The sequence below is a fragment of the Pempheris klunzingeri genome, chromosome 2 (assembly GCF_042242105.1).
Source record: "Pempheris klunzingeri isolate RE-2024b chromosome 2, fPemKlu1.hap1, whole genome shotgun sequence".
NCBI lineage: Eukaryota > Metazoa > Chordata > Actinopteri > Acropomatiformes > Pempheridae > Pempheris > Pempheris klunzingeri.
The window spans coordinates 7658125-7674977 of NC_092013.1; the positions used below are offsets into that span (position 1 = coordinate 7658125).

At 41.4% G+C, this 16853-nt stretch overlaps 1 protein-coding gene across 4 annotated transcripts; it reads left to right on the forward strand.

Moving 5' to 3' along the window:
- Window positions 1–380: 380 nt before the first annotated feature.
- Window positions 381–14243, forward strand: hipk1b (homeodomain interacting protein kinase 1b). Of its 4 annotated transcripts, none has more exons than XM_070840919.1 (18): window positions 381–705; window positions 2594–3321; window positions 4177–4368; window positions 4523–4704; window positions 4896–5019; window positions 5421–5540; window positions 5693–5779; window positions 5956–6140; window positions 6233–6383; window positions 6476–6662; window positions 6819–6937; window positions 8159–8293; window positions 9344–9498; window positions 9775–9846; window positions 10133–10303; window positions 10628–10842; window positions 10927–11039; window positions 12118–14243. In XM_070840919.1, exons 2-18 carry the CDS (start codon window positions 2596–2598, stop codon window positions 12586–12588), a joined length of 3405 nt encoding a protein of 1134 aa, XP_070697020.1. In that variant the 5' UTR covers window positions 381–705; window positions 2594–2595; the 3' UTR covers window positions 12589–14243. The 4 variants fall into 4 exon arrangements, with proteins under 4 accessions (XP_070697020.1, XP_070697028.1, XP_070697036.1 ...); XM_070840927.1 differs by having other exon boundaries at window positions 9347–9498; XM_070840935.1 differs by lacking the exon at window positions 8159–8293.
- Window positions 14244–16853: the final 2610 nt, after the last annotated feature.

A 16853-nucleotide genomic window follows, 5' to 3' on the forward strand; every position in this document is an offset into this window, starting at 1 on the left:
GTTGCTGCTCAGTCTGTCCCAGGATTTGTGCAACATGTCAGTCAGTCCTCTCTTTACATCCATGATCAGTCCTACCGGAAAATTACTGGCATCTTCCACTTACGTCACGTCAGTTTCTTTTTACCGTAAATATGTTGTTTACTGCTTCCTTTATGTGTAAAACGATCCCAAATGCGACTCAACCAAAGGTTTCGATAATACATGCATCTAGTAGCATATATGACTTACATTTTATTCCAAGAAATTCCTTATTATTTCTTGATTTTGTTTTAAAAAAAATTGGGCTCATCTCTGTCCGCAACGCCTGCTATGGTAATTACGGTAGAAACCGGAAATGTCGTAAGACTCGCAGCTGATATAAGGACGTGGTTGTTCCGGTGAAAAGTGGATTTTACTGCTTCAAGACAGACGTTTTTAGAATATAATTTATCATGTTTTAACCCACAAATGTATATATCCGTTAGGGTTAGATGTTTTAATTTAATAATACAATGACACCTTTGTGTTTTCCGTCTGAAAACTCGGCGCTGTAACGCCTTCTTCTGCTGCCGAGCTCGCCATCGACTGAAGAAACAATGCAGGCCTAGCTAGCATCTAAGGCTAGCCAGCGGATGCTAATTGGACATCGCTGCTCCTGTGGACTGCAGTGGGATTTAAACCTTGGACGAAGCTGTTTTTAACCACGCTGTAATAACACTCAATCCGGTATGTAACAGCTGTTTCTCTATCTAACGTTGCTTTTCGTTCAGGCCATGTCATTCAGCGTAACTTTGCTAATGTTAGATAAGCCGCTAACTAGTAATCTAACGCCATATTTTCACCAAGTTGACGCGTTAGCTTGTTAGCTTCAGCGAGTTAAGTAACGTTAGCTTGTTGGGTCCATCTTAAAAGTCTTGTCCATGTCAGTGGGGAAATAGAAGTCGATGGCCATTATTGTTATGATATAATTATTATCAAGGATATGTTTATGTTTGAAAACAGCTTGACTCCCACTGGGGTCCATCACGGCTCCCTAACAGTCTCCCTGTCAGCTCCCATCTCTTAATCTGTGTTTACTGTCTCCCCAATGGAAATGATGAGAGCTGAAGAACCAGATCCTTCAGATTCAGGTCCACCTCACAGTCCGATCCCAGCTTGTCAATGCACTGACACACTCTCTGAGCTGTCTTAGTACTGGGGTTAAGTCACTAGGGTTAAGTTATGGTCTACACTCTTTTTTTTTTAATTCAGGGGTTTTTGGCTTGTATTGTTTACTTTGCAATATTATACAACCATATAGTGAAAATATATATGCAACTAGTACTATTACTCAATAGAAATGAATGCCCCTTTAATCAAAACTTCACCCAAGAGTTGTCCACCAAAATACAAATGGGCTTTCTTAGAAATAAAGCCAAGGAAGAAGAAATCATTTATTACCAAGAGAAAGTACCATAACATTATTCTAATATGGAAATCAATGTGGTTCTGTGTGCTTTTGCATTTATGAAAGCAATTTTTCATGTCCCACTTAAGCAAATATTTGTCTGTCCTGTCACACATCTTACATGACAGTTTTCTCACATGCAGTGACTTTTCTTAGCTCTGTCACCCAATCCTGAACGCAAAGCTCCCAAAGTGTCTTCTACTTTCTGATAATAAATCAGCCCAAGGGAAAAACAGATAATACTTTACAGTGTCTTAAAATCTAAAGGTATGGACAGAATACAGACTTCACACTTGTGATGTTCACAACTAATTGATAGAGGTAAATATTCTTAGATTGGAGGTTTGTGGAGCATTTCCAAGTTTTTGTTGATGGTTATTGGATTTTACACTCAGTTGCCATTTTGTTATGAATTCAACCTTTTGCCTTCGAACACAACAATCTTGCAAGAGATCGTACCTTAACCTACAGTTAATTGATTAATTGTGTAGCCTTTGAAATGTCAATAAATGGTGCTCATCAGAATTTCTCAGAGCTAAGCTGAAATCTTGACTTTGCACGTTTTGTCCAACTAATCTTACTATCAAATATGACAAGGAAATGTATTAAATCCACACATTTGAGAGGTTGAAATTGGAGAAAATTTGCTTAATTAACAACTTAAGCAATTATTTGATTATCACTATAGTTCCTGATCAATTTTTCATGGTAGTATAATCAATTAATCCATTAATAATTTCAGCATCAGTTCAGTTTATGTTTGAACAGTTCTCTCTTCACTTCTTTGTGGTTGACATTTATTCTTATTCTTTTGGAGCTGTGTGTAACAAAAAGCAACTTCCCCCTGGGGATTATTAAAGTGATTCTGATTCTGATTAACTTTACAGTCATTTTGAAGTCTGTAGTTTGAGGTCCTGTGAAGTGTATTGCATAGTTAGTTGCATTATACTTTGTAATGTTTAGTCCACCCCCACTGATATGAATGGGGTGAAGTGTTGTATTGGGTTGCATTAATTTAGCAATATAACAAAAGAAACATGTATAGCAATGCGGTATATTAAAACTGATCAATATACTTCATCGCTATGTGTTAAGAAGTTATTCAGCTGATTTTAGGGTATTTTTTATACTTCTGTCTAATTCTCGCTCTCATCTATCTCTTTTCAGCTATGAGCTCTCAGCTGCAGGTCTTCTCTCCTCCCTCCATCTCCTCCAGTGCCTTTTGCCGGGTCAAAAAGCTGAAGGTGGAGAGCAACGTTTGGGACGTGTCCACCACTGAAGCTTATGGCTCCATAGCAGGCCAGTCGGCATACACCTTTACCCCAGCCTTGGCTGTGCCACCCTTTGCCCCTTTGGTTTTCCCCCCTGCAGCGCCCGGCTCCAGAGGTCAAGTTGTGGTGCGGGCAGCTGACAGCACTGGCAGTCTTCCCCGTGGATCCAGCCGGCGTGTCGCAGAGCAGGCAACTTCTTCCTCTTACACTCATGCTGAGGCGTCATCCGAAACGAGGGGTCACAGGCATGGGCAGAAGAGAAAGATTGAGGAAACCAATGAAGGCAGCGGGAGTGGATGTGGCAGCGTCCAAATATTGGAGGAGCTCTCAGCCCCGGCAGCAACTTATTCCACCCGCACAGGTGGGGGTGGAGGAGGCACAGGCCAGTCTATACCCCACTCAGCTCCAACCACCAAGAGCAGCAGCTCCAATGGTGAAGGGGATTATCAGCTAGTGCAGCACGAGATCCTCTGCTCCGTGTCCTGCAGCTATGAAGTGCTGGAGTTTTTAGGAAGAGGCACATTTGGACAAGTTGCCAAGTGCTGGAAGAGGGGCACCAATGAGATTGTGGCCATCAAGATCCTGAAAAACCATCCTTCATATGCTCGTCAGGGCCAAATTGAGGTAATCAAACATCATTTTGGAGAGAAAACATTTGTGTATCCTGCTTGGATAACGCTCATACATGTACGGTGGTTGCTGGTGTCATTTGATAGCGTCGGCTTTGCAGAGTTTCTTGTCTAGCAGCATTAATACAGCAGTGCTGTTTGGCTGAATGTGAAATTTACACTATGTAGTCCAGGTGGTTTTTTTTGGTTTAGCTTGAAATGTACCATTTGAAAAAAGTCAGTGTTGAACTATTTGCAAATCTGTTCAGTCTTAATATTTTGTCTGATATGTTTACTTTAAATCAGATGACTTTTCAATGTTATGTTCACTTTCATCATATAAAGTAGTTGCATATGAAAGTTATTAAAATATGACCCCAAAATGCTCCTGACATTTCCAACAGTCAGGTGACAAATGTATTGTGTTTGACTGACTCAAGATTTATTTTTAAGAAAATATATTAGAAAATAATTGCTGAGATTACATCTGAAGAAACATACTGGTGGCTAAACAAAAGTTAAGTGTTCCCCTAGGTCCTCTTTTGTGTTGGAAAAGGTCTGTTACTCCATAGAACTAGGAGCATATTATTGCTTCTTGTTGGGCTCCACCTTATCTGCAGATGCCTGACAGACGCTACCAGGTTATTGTTGGGGCGTTAAATTGAGATGCAGCTGATGTTAAGTGACTGTCAGCTGACACGCAGCATTATCCATCATTTTGCAGCAAATGACACCTGCAACCATTTTGACAGATTGACGTATTATAGCATTATTGTGCATTTCATTGCACAGACATTTTCTCGTTATGAAACATGAGTGAACCAGCATTTATTGACAAGTTACATGGAGCTGTTTGTTTGTCTCTGAATAGGTGGGCATCCTGAACCGGCTGAGTGCAGAGAACGCGGATGAATACAACTTTGTGCGTTCATATGAATGCTTCCAACACAAGGGTCACACCTGCCTGGTGTTTGAGATGCTGGAGCAGAACCTGTATGACTTCCTTAAGCACAGCAAGTTCAGCCCGCTTCCTCTGCGGCACATTAGACCCATCCTGCAGCAGGTCAGCAAAGGCTTTGGCAGACATCAATGCATCCTTTTCTACTGTCATAATTTTCACTTTGTTACTGCTACTATAAACTATAGATGCAAAAACATCCCCATATTCATTCTGAGCATTACAGCTGGATTAATGTTTGTGTGTTTTGTATGTTTAGGTAGCTACAGCGCTGATGAAACTGAAGAGCCTGGGTCTGATTCATGCAGACCTGAAGCCTGAGAACATCATGCTGGTCGACCCCCTTAGACAGCCCTACAGGGTGAAGGTCATTGACTTTGGATCAGCGAGTCATGTGTCCAAGGCTGTCTGTTCAACCTACCTACAGTCTCGCTACTACAGGTCGGTGCCAAGAAATCCACCAATGTATTGTTGATCTAAATGCATTGTTTTTCTTGTAATCTGATGGGGATGTATGGTGACAAATAAGTCGTATTATTATTATTATTATTATTATTATTATTATAATGAAACTTTATAGCTCAATTGTGTTTCCTTCGCACTGGTCCTCTAATCTTCTCTTTGCTGTCCAGGGCTCCAGAGATCATCCTGGGGCTGCCGTTCTGTGAGGCCATTGACATGTGGTCTTTAGGCTGTGTGATTGCCGAGCTGTTTCTGGGTTGGCCTCTGTACCCTGGAGCCTCTGAGTACGACCAGGTCAGTACGAACATTAGTGTGTTGTGGTTTATCTGGGAATTGAAAAACACACTCAAATGCTTTGGAAATGCTAACCTATAGGACAGAATAGAGGCTGACTGAAAGTTGTTCCTTTCATTTCTCCCTTTATTTGAATGGCGACAATGTACAAAGTTTTAACCTCACTTAAAACAGTGCAGATAAGCAAAGTAATAACGTGCAAAATACTTAGTGGTTTGTTCACAACAGGCCATTGAGTGCTGCTGCTTTGGTATGAGTTAAGAGATGCCACAGAACGAGCATAACTAAAAACTTTGAGGGTATTGCGGGAAAGCAGTTAATTTTATTCACATCCATGGCATGTGTCTGTTTTGTCTCAGTCTGATTGTTCAACCAGAATTTTTTCCCCCTTTTTTTTCCAGATTCGTTACATTTCTCAGACCCAAGGCTTGCCTGCGGAGTACTTGCTGAGCGCCGGCACGAAGACCAGTCGCTTCTTCAATCGAGGCCCTGACTCCAGCTACCCACTGTGGAGGCTTAAGGTGAACAGAAACTGCAAATGATAATTAGGGATATCAGAAAGTAGCTAAATGTTGAAATAAAAACAATTATTGATGCGCTGTCTGATTTGAACTGTACTTCTGATTTGTATTTTGGCATGTAATACTAAACAGAAATGGTTTTCATTTTCCAGACCCCATCAGAGCACGAAATGGAGATGGGCATCAAATCCAAGGAGGCCAGGAAGTATATTTTCAACTGTCTGGATGACATGATGCAGGTACATGGCAATTTCTTGCAAAACGTCTAATTTTGTTTCTCCATCTACTCCTAAGTGGTTACCCTTCACACACTGTTTTTACTGTGTACACAAATACCACACACAAAAACCCAAGATATTTCTTTTATCTCACATTGTTTGTTTGGCCCATTGGGGTGTTGTTTTGTGTATTCTAGGTCAACCTGTCCTCTCATTTGGAGGGGACAGACATGTTGGCTGAGAAAGCTGACAGACGAGAGTTTATAGACCTCTTGAAGAGGATGCTCCGCCTGGATGCCGACAAAAGAATCACACCTACGAAGACTCTGGGTCACCCCTTTGTCACAATGAGCCACCTCATGGATTATCCCCACAGCTCTCAGTAAGTGTGTGCGATGTGACGATGTTCTTTTAGGCACTGCCGCACATACACGTTGGTTTGACTGAGTCCTTCATTCTCTCCATCCTCTCCAGTGTGAAGTCCTGCTTCCAGAACATGGAGATCTGCAAGCGCCGGAGCACCTACGATAGTGGCAAATCGTTATACTCCGCCAATGCAGTCCCCAGTGCTGCAGCAGGCAACCTCACTGTTACCTTTAGTAGCCAACTCAACCAGCATAACCAGGTGTGACCCGCATCACATCTACTTCACAAATGTCTTTAGGGAATTGTAAGTCCTCAGGTATTAATCGGTGGCGTTTTTGATTTGTCTAACAGGTGCCTTCTGCGGGGGGAGCGGTGCCTTTGCTGAACTACCAGCCAGCTTTGTACCAGCAGGCGACCATCAACATTCCCGGGCTGGCTCAACAGAGTGTCCCGATTCCAACGCGTCCTGCTGGTCTGTGTAGCCAGACAGAACCTTTCCAGCAGACTCTCATAGTCTGCCCTCCCTCCACTATTCAAGGTAAAGGAGGAAGCTGCATTCAAACTGGGGAGAAAAGCAAACAAAACGCAAGAGATTGTGTCGGTGTGGAAGGCTTATGGAGGGGAGGGGGGGAGATGTTTTTCATCAGGATTTTGGTGTCTGTCATTGACATGCATGTGTGGAATTGTGTTCCAGGGCTACAGCCATCCAGTAAGAGTTCCAGTTTCCCTGTGAGGATGGAGAACTCTGTACCCATAGTACCTCAGAACCAGTCTGCTCAGTCGTTGCAGATCCAGCCAAGTATGCTCACACAGGTAAGAATTTCTAAGATGTGTGTATGCATCATCAAATTTCAGAGGTCTGTCAGGGGCTAAACCTTTTTGAAAAAGCTCTTGTAAAGTGGAATTCTTGCCGTTATTTTTGTTTTTTGTGACACTTTCTCCAACACGCTTTCTTTAACAACGATGTACAAAGAAAGTGTTTACGTATGACAGAGAGAGGGGAAATGTCCATATGGACAGATGGAAAGAAGTGCAGCTGATACTTAACTCTTATTTGGTAATTTTTCAGTTAATCTGTGTAATTCTTGGGCTCATTGTAGTGTTTGGAACTACAGTTCAGACTGTAGCCTCTGCTAACGGTGAGAAGCAGAGTGACAGCTGTCTCATTTGGATGAGTCAAACATGCGTGAAGTGGACCAGCACATCTCATGTGAGAAAGGGGAATTAGATTAATTTGCATGTAGGAAGGGGTTTGTAGATTTGCATTTAGTTTGCCGGTTTACATTATTACTTACTTCTGGGAGATATGTGTTCACCTTTTGTCAGTACTGATGCAACTTCAGTTCCATACAGATTTTCTTGGCCTGTCATTCGGAGACCTAAACTCAGAGTTGTAGAAAAAAAAACATCCACGATCCACAATATCTTGTCAGTGCCAAGCTTAGATCAGTGGTGCCCAGGTTTGCTCATTTGTGGATACACTGAGTGCATCCAAAAGGTCTCCTTACTGGGAGCCCCTCTCTTTTTGCTGCCAGCAGAATAAGCCAAAGTTTAGAGGGGAGCAGGCTGGGACATTTCCTTCAATGAAACGGTTTGCTCAGAGTGGAGATTTGATTTCCTTTAAATGCATTCAGAGCAATGAAATAATGAAATAACATGTTGATTTTGTTATTTGTGTTTCTGCTGATTGTATCTCGCCTTGGATTTGCTTCCAGGACTGATTGGCCTGCCACTCGGGGCTAAGCCTCTCTTATTTCCAGTCTCCTGTCTGGGATGAAGGCCAGATGTTTAATACAGGAGACTCATCTGACTAAAAAAAAAACTAGTTATTAGCAGTCTGCCAAAATAAGGAACAATTGCTGCGCACTGCAGAGGTCAGGTGTTCAGATGGTCAGTGGTGTGCGTGCGTGCGTGGTGCAGCTGGTTTTATCCGCTCTGTCCCTTTTTTTTTTTTTTTCTGAATCAGATACAGCTTTGAAAGGACTTTACCCGTGCCCTAACCCTGCCCTCCCTTATCCTCCGTCCCTCCTCCAGGGTTCCTGCACACCCCTGATGGTGGCCACTCTGCACCCACCCTCAGCAGGCATAGCCCCCCAGTATTCACTGCCCCTTGGGCTGGGCACTGGGGTGGGTCGGCCCACCCTCCTGGAGCACACAGCCACAGTGCTGGTAAAGCAATGATGACATCCCTGAAGAAAAACATGCACACTCCCCCTACCACTAACAATGCCATCTCTCTCCTGCCCCACTCTCCATTTTCTTTTCATTGTTTACAATTTTCCCTCTGTGCCACACGTTAAATGAGGTTTTGTTTTACCCATCACAGTCCTTCATTTTGCCTTTTTCACCTGCAGACTTGTCATGGTTGTCAGATCATGGTCGGTTGTTGCTTATTTTTGTAGGAAAACTAAACCCCTTTTTTTTAATATGGTATCGCCATTATCACCATTCTTTGTATTTCTTTTTTCAAATTCCCCTTTGCGACCTTAAATCACATTTGACAAAATTTACCATCTCTTTCCACCCCAAAGGACACCTCCCTCTCCAAAACCATTCACACCCTCTTTCATTCCCTCCCCCACAGTCTTTCCCCATAGGTGTGCTGAGGGCATGGAGCGCATGTGTTGCTGAGTTGGTCTGCGCTTTGCTTGCAGCTTCTCTTGTCCTGTCCTTCCTTGGTTTCAGCAACGAAGATTGCAGCCACAAACGCAAACTTAAATCGCTACCCAACAGCCCGACTCTCTGACACACATCTTTTTGTTTCAGCCCCAGAACATGTGGCATGCCTTTCCCCAAGACAGCTTATCAGCAGACTGTTTGGCATCAGTGAACTAAACAATTTTTCTTTCCTCAGTGTTTCTTCTTTAACAGGCACCATGGTTCTGTGTATACTTGTCTTTATTCCTGATCTGACTGTTTACAGTGCTTCATTGTTCGTGCTTTGCATGATACCATCTTGTGCATTTGTTGCAGGGCAATGCTATAATAAGGGAATGGCTTGGGAAAGGTTGCTCGCTTATCAAGCTTTGTGCTTTTGCCTGTAGAAGAGATTGGCCAGTTGGTTTGCCTCTTAGTCGTCAGTCTTTGGATTTATTTCTCAGCATGGCTCAGTTTGTCCGGCCCATTCCAGCAATCAAACAAACTGCGAATTCATTAATAGCCGGTCCCTCATACTACATTCACTGAAGTGTGAGTGTCTGTTTTTTTTTTTTTTCTCAGCAGGCCTGGCCCACTGGCACCCAGCAGATCCTCATACCATCATCATGGCAGCAGGTCCCAGGTGTGGCCATCCACAGCTCTGCCCACCAGTCAAATGTTGCTGAATCACCCCTGGAAACACTTGATGCTGCCACGCAGCAGGGACACAGCTGGAGGTGGGTCAACCAGCGACTGTTAAGTCCAAATAAAAAATAGCTGTAAGCTTAGCAACCAATTTACCATTATATTGACTTATTGGGGGTAAGTACAGAAGACATTGTGAATGTATGCTTGAATATTAAACTGTGAGAGAGATGCAGCAGTTAAAACAAAACATGGTTAAAGTTCATATCCAAGATGAACAGAAAAGTAAGCTTTCTGTGTGCTTGTTTCATGTTCTTTTTTAACTAGTGGCCTTCCAAACTAATTAGTTTGATCTTTGACCCTAATAGGAGCACAACCCAAGCCAGGACGCAGCAGGAGAGAAAGAAGGTGAAGGCCAGACGTGGAGAGAACAGAAACAGGTTGGTAGAGCCCTGCAGTTTTCATCTCTGATTTATGATGTGATATTTATTTTTCTATTTTAGCCATCATCAAAGTTTAAGCTGTCACAACAAATGACAGATGGCTAAAAAAGAACAGATATCACACCAAAAGCTAGCAGTGACTGTTTATCACTCAATGTTTTTTAGAAACTTCAGAGGATTTTTCATCCGACTCCAAACTTCTATTTTCATGACAACTTTTTGTGTTTGTCCTGTCCAGTAGATTTAAACGGAGTTAACATTTGCCTTTTGTTTGTTTGTCTAGGGGAATATCCACTGCATCATTACTCAGCAGTAGTGGTGTGACCCTGCCCAGTTCCAACACCACGCTGTCTCAGCCAATCGTGATCTCCGACACACCCAGCCCGGCTGTCAGCATCATCACTATTCACAGCGACACTGACACAGAAGATGAGCGCAAATTCCATCCGGCCAGGTGAGGACACGAGGGGAACCGCATTATTTAGTGTGTTACTGTTTTTGTTGTTTTGGTTTGTTTGGTGGTGTTTTTTTTTATTTTTATTTTTTTATTTTGGAGATCTGGAATTTTTAAGACTCCCATTGGCATCTCATTTCTTCAATCATAGATACAACAGTGTTAGTCCAATACCAATGCACATCTTACACTGCCATGGCACATTTTCTGCTCGAGGCTTGTGTGACTCCATAGATTAGACCATATCAATTCAGACTGAATTATATGTAATAATAGTGATCTCATTTTCTTGTAAGATAAACCCCTTTTTCTCTGTCTCTGTAGTGTTGGTTTGAGCCAGCGCACTAACGTTATCAGCTGTGTGACTGTGCACGACTCGGACTCCTCTACAGCCAGCCCCCTGACCCCTCTGCCCCGCACACTGAACCCAGCCAGCACCATGTCATCACGCCAGGCTAAGTCTCTGGCAGTGGTGGCACCGTCGGTTAAAACCCAGGGCTCTGAGAGAGGAGCACTCTCACGTGGGCGCTTAGAGACTGGTGAGGCACTCTTCTGCCGTTGAAGTTTATTTTGAGTGCGGTTTCAGTGACATTTAATAATACTTCCCACCTCTTATTTCACAGGGAACTACATTAAGCCTAAGAGATCATCCAACCGACAGCCCTGCAGTTCAGGGGAGAGCCTGGAGCGTCATGGACTGGTGCCGAGCCAGTCACACCCTTTGAACCTCAGCCAGGTGAGGCATCTTTGCCGTGGGTAGTTTTGCAGGTTTAGACGAGGCCGTTAATAACATTCGTGTCCCGTTCCACTGAGCTATTATCAATGCTTTGCTTCCAATCCATTGTTTACCGCCAGTGCTTGGCAAGTAAAGACAATTCTTTGTTAACATATCACTCATTTGGAAAGGTTATTAACGCTTCAGTATCATAATCCCAGTAACAGACACGGACTGAAAAACGTGTTAACATAAGCTGGCAGAGAAACAGCTGTCATAAGATGCAAAAGACCCTTAAATGCAAAATGTTTTTGGCAATGACTCAAACTGATTATTTAAGAGGTACTAAATGTCAAAGATACTTGCTGTGGCAGATTGATTTACAGTTGTGTGTGAGTACAAAGTGCTCTCTGCTGGACAAACAATGTAATGGCAGTTTGTAAAGTGACCTAAAGTAAACTATCTGTACTATAGTTTAATTTTTGCATATCTGCTAACTCATTGGCCCGTACCAGCTTATCTGTGAGATGATAATACTGGCTTGTTTGACTTGCCCTAAATGCCCTCTTAATGACTTGAGGTGTGAGTTTTGATGTCAAACATCTCCCAGCTCATAAACTTGTGCAATCTAAGTTTTTTATTAATCCAATACAAGAGATAAACAAGTGGGGATGAATTGGTTAGATAGGGTTAAAAGTCATAAAGGTCAGGATGCAGTGTTTTTATGTGTAGAAGCATCAGCTACTCCACTAAAATTCAAAATTAAGCTTTGCTGGTTTTAGTATGTACTGACCAACTCACTGGTGGACTAGTGATGTTTAAAAAGTTTGGAGATCAAAGTTTTCAAAGATGACAGATATCTAGTGTAGGGTTTGAATATCTAACTCAGAAGAGCTGAAACAAGCTAATATATACACACAATTCTGTCAGATGGAGATTATTTAATATTTAACAACCTTAAAGTGAGCTGAGGTACCGTCAAACAAATGTTTCTATGTGAAGTGTAGGTTACAACAAAGATGGATCTTAAATGACCTGTTTATAATCATCCAAACAAAAGCATGCAGTTTCTTGCATACTGATAATTATTTCTTTATAGGTTCAGCCTGTGGTTTCTTCATCTCAGGAGCGTTCCCACAGTGACTCATCTTTGCGTCGCCAGCAGACGTTCCCTCCAGCTGTCTCCGCCTCTCACTACAACTTCCCCGAGGTGTCCACCTTGGCCTCAGCCTCAGCGCCTGGCCCCAGCCTGTACACCTACCCGGCCTCCGCCGCCCTCTCCTCAGCTTCTCAGGCTATGGAGCAGCTGCTGGGCCGCGGTCACGGCAGCCACGGGAGCCTCGGGCACTCCCCCTCCGCCTATGCAGCAACGTACACCTCATCCTCCTCCTCCAGGAGGGACTCGGCCAGTCGTAAGGATTCTGTCAGTAGTCTGCTGCACGGCCTCCCCACAGCCTACCAGCATCAGTTTGCCACTGGTTCTCCCTACGTCAGCGTGACACCACGGGCCGAGGCCTACAGTGCCTACCAGCTAAGCCCCAGGCGCCTCACACAGTACCCCTACCTATAGGGAGGCGCACACACTTTGAACAAAGAAAAGAAAAAAAAGATCTACTTCCCCACATACTATCACAAAGGGACACTCAAACTGTATTTCTAGTAGAATAACTGTTGGTCACTTATTTGTTTGCTGCTTTTGTCTCCAAGGCAGCATTTCACCTTTTAACTCATTCATGTGCTCTTTTGGGCTGTTTTTAGTGTTTTTGAAATGTCCTTAGTTCTTATTATTTGATATCGTACCAGTTTAGTTTCCCTTAATTATGTTTATAGCCCATATTTTATCCCCATCTCACGCAGATGTATAATTAAGGCATTGTGGTAAAATGTATTTTACTCCCGTTTATCTCGAGGTTTTGTGAGAAGAGAGATTATCCTCCTGTCACAAACTGCGACGTCACTTTAGGCGAGCTTTTAGGTGCGTGACTCACAAGGCGAGTGAAGGGCTAGCAGACAAAGAGAGTTACAAGTCATTTAGTTTTTCATGAGCCTTGTCACAACGTTTTCACACTAATCTAATGAGTCCCTGTGTTTTTAGCTAACATAACAATGACTGTACCATAACCATGTCCGTTTATTCACAAATATGTCTTTTACTGTGTTTAAATTATGTTTCGTCAGTCTGAGGAAGAGCGGTCCACGAAGATGTCGAATAAGAGGAAGGTGTGGTGAAAACTGTGATGGATACATGTTAATTTAAGTGCACATGTGATAGTCTGTTATTGTAGTGACAGTGTTTAGGCAGGATTAATCATGTCCTTATGCAATAGACTTTTTTTTTTTTTTAAACTGCATCAACTGAGTGCTGAATGTATTTATGAAGTACAAGAGGAGCGGGATCGCCATCCTGAGGAATGACGTGAAAAAGCTTTTGTTTGAAATTGTTTTAAAAAAAGAAAAGAAAAATTAACCTACTTTCTCTCCTTGAAATATGAGAAAAATCAAGTTTCACGTGGAAAAATATTCTATATCTATGAATCCTGACTGTAGGACCTGCTTATTATTAAAATGCATTTATGGCCAGTTTTTATCTTGTACTGGGGAAAAAAAAGCAGATTTATTTTTTTTTGTTTTGTTCTGTTTTCTCCCTATGACACTTTGGAAATGCCCACTTAGAAGTTATAGCGAGCTCCCCGCACTGCTGTACAAGGACTGAAAACAAGATGGCGTATTCTGTCAGCAGGTTTCCCAGTGAATGATGACAGGCTACTTTAGCAGTTCTGTCTCTTACAATAAGTCAGACAAAGATGATTCTGTCGACCAAACATACACGGCTCATGTCCCCATCAAAACACATCCAGTTGTGGCTTCAGTCTTGTCTGAATATCATGTATTGACATGAATTGTTTTTCCCATATGGATTACTACAGTGTGGATACTCAAGTCTCACTATTCTCTAATTCAGACTTCCAGCTGCTTCCTGCCACCATCTTTAGTTAAAGGAGCTGAATCTCGGGATGGTTTCTGTGGGTTACGAAAGCTTTTTAGTAAATCCTTCCCTGTTGTGTTTGCATCAGTTTTGTGTTGTAATGTCTGAATATTTAACTGTATTTCATCTTAACATAGTATAGTTAAGAGGCTATTTGGTAGAACTAATTCAGGGAAAAAGGTTTCATTCTCAAATAATCCACTGTCACTGTTTTCAATAAAATAACCACAAATTCATAATGGTTTGTTTCTTTATTCCCAACACCACGTTCCATAATGTACACAGGAGTTTATTGTTTTGACCTGAATGAGCAGATTGAAGATCTGCAGTAGCAGCACTGAATGATCTTTGAATTATGGCCCTCTCTGCAACTGCCACGAGCACAAACAATAAAATTTTAGATAGAGGCTATTCAGGCCTCTTAAATCCAAAACAAAACACTTCATAGGAAATTTGCAGTCGTCACCACGTGGGTTTATGACGGGTCGTATCTGTGCCGTCTGAATAGTTTAGTTACCTATGAACCAAAGTCGATGTTACATTAATTGCGTCATATCAAAGAAAAAGAATATCGCTCAGTACAGTGGAGGACGACGCTACCTTCCAGTCTGATGCTTGCTCATGTGGGGATTCTTGAATCCTTAATTTTGAATTCCTGAATCTAATTAAAGAGTTTGGTCTAGACCTGCTCTTTATGTAAAGCGTCTTGACATAACGCTGTTATGAATTGGCACTATAAAGATTGATTGATTGATTGAATAATGTACTTTTGACCTTACTTTCAATGATAGTGTTCAGGCTGCACCCACACTGTGCTGTTTGTTTTTTTCCATTCTTCCTGTTTTTGCTTTCTCTTATGTCTGTCATGGAAATTTTAACTCTTATTGAAGAAAAAAGGAAAAAGAATATTGGTAAGATATCCTGTTATCTTGACCTGACACCTGGAAATAAGTGCCAAACTACACATATACAAAAGTATAAACTGGCTATTACAGCACACCAAACTTAACTTATGAAAATATTCTACAAATGACTCAGATGATTTAGAGCATGTTTGCTTTGTTTATGTAGTTTATACATTATTATAATAACAGTATACTATACTGTATACAATAATGAACATTTACTCAAATTTCTACTGATTGATTCAAAAACACGGACGTTCCTTCTTGCCAAAATAAACAAGATGCCATGATTGCTGGTAATAAATGTATTTCTTCAGAATGGATAAGTGCAGGTCGTGCCCTGTCTCCATGTGGTTTAAAGACATCCTCGTGCATGACATCTTTTATATTACAGTTCTGTGTAAATAATTTGTTAAAAAAAAAAAGACGGACTGACTGTAACTGCCAGACCAGAGTGCAGATGCTCATAACTTCAGTACTTTAACTTTGTTTATATGTTTCTTAAGGCACATAGTGAAATGAGACTTAAAAATATCACACAGTAAAGTCTGTTAATTTAATAAAATGTGTTCTGCAAATATTTTAAGTTTCATTTACATTAAAATTAAAAATGTAAAAAATCTCACCAAAAATACATTTCTGGTGGGAGGCAAACATTTCTGTATTTGCGATATCTTGGCAAAGAGAAATCAAACATAACATGTGGGGAAGCACAATAAAAAAATCGTTATTTACACGTGAAAGTAATTCACGTTAAGTGGGAATAAAGTTCTTAATTGTGACTGTAATCATTCAATATTTAAGGATCATTTTTAAGCAAATCCAGGAGCACAAAAACACTGAAAGTGAATAAAATAATAATATTTAGTTTATGTTGCAGTTTTAAATTTGAATAATGATGAATAAAGTAATTTGTAGTTTCTGTCATATGAAACTAAAATATATCTTTCACACACTATTATCCACACATTCAACATAGTTAAGGTATAAAATACACTTTGTTAAATATTAAAATTAATAAAGTCATAAAGGATTTTTGCATGTTATTGGTGTTATGTGATCATTGTTTTCTCGTCCTCCATTTCACCACACTGCAGGTGAACTGTCTCAGCTGCACAAGTACAACTCAACAAAGCATTTTCAAACAGCAGAAGCAGGTTCTATCACAGTTTTTAATTACCAGCCAGGACTGAGTGTGACGCATATTGTTTTCACCTGGTGAGTCTGTGTGTGTGTGTGTGTGTGTGTGTGTGTGTCAACACGTCCAGGAGGCGCGTGTTGCAGCAGGAACTACCACAAAAGCAATTTGTGAGCACTTCAATGTCTTTCTGTTGACAGATTTTGTCAGTGTGACAAGTATCACAAAGTGAAAAATGCAGTCATAGAATTTTCCAGGTGTGTATGCTTGAAGTAGGAAAAAAGGAAAAGCCCATTAGACCCTCATTTTACATTTTACACCCCTGTCCCACATTCATTTTAAGTCGTGGATCCCTGAATGCCAGTTTCAATAAATCAGTGGGAGAGTGCATAAAAAAAACATCAAAACAGAACTTTCTTGAAACTGATTTGTTGCTTACGCTCGTGTCGCTTGCTGTTAGGACACAGAGTAACACTCGTCCTCAGGCCGCTCTGACCTGACATCCTTTCACACACACCAAAACCACCTTTCACGTTTCTTGACAAAATAATTGGCTACTGGGGGAAAAGAGGCTCTATTGTTGATCACTGAATTCCTGGATTTCTAGGACTTTTAAAGCTGTCGTTCGTGTCCCACAGTAGGTGTCACTGTTCATTCACTTCATTCTGCAACATTCTGAACTTATGCACGTATAGAAAGTTATATATTGCTTAAAATTGCAAGAGAATGGAATACACGTGTGCATTAAAGCTCAACATTAAAAATGAAAAACACCAAGGTGATGCAGAATAAAGATTTCATTCTGT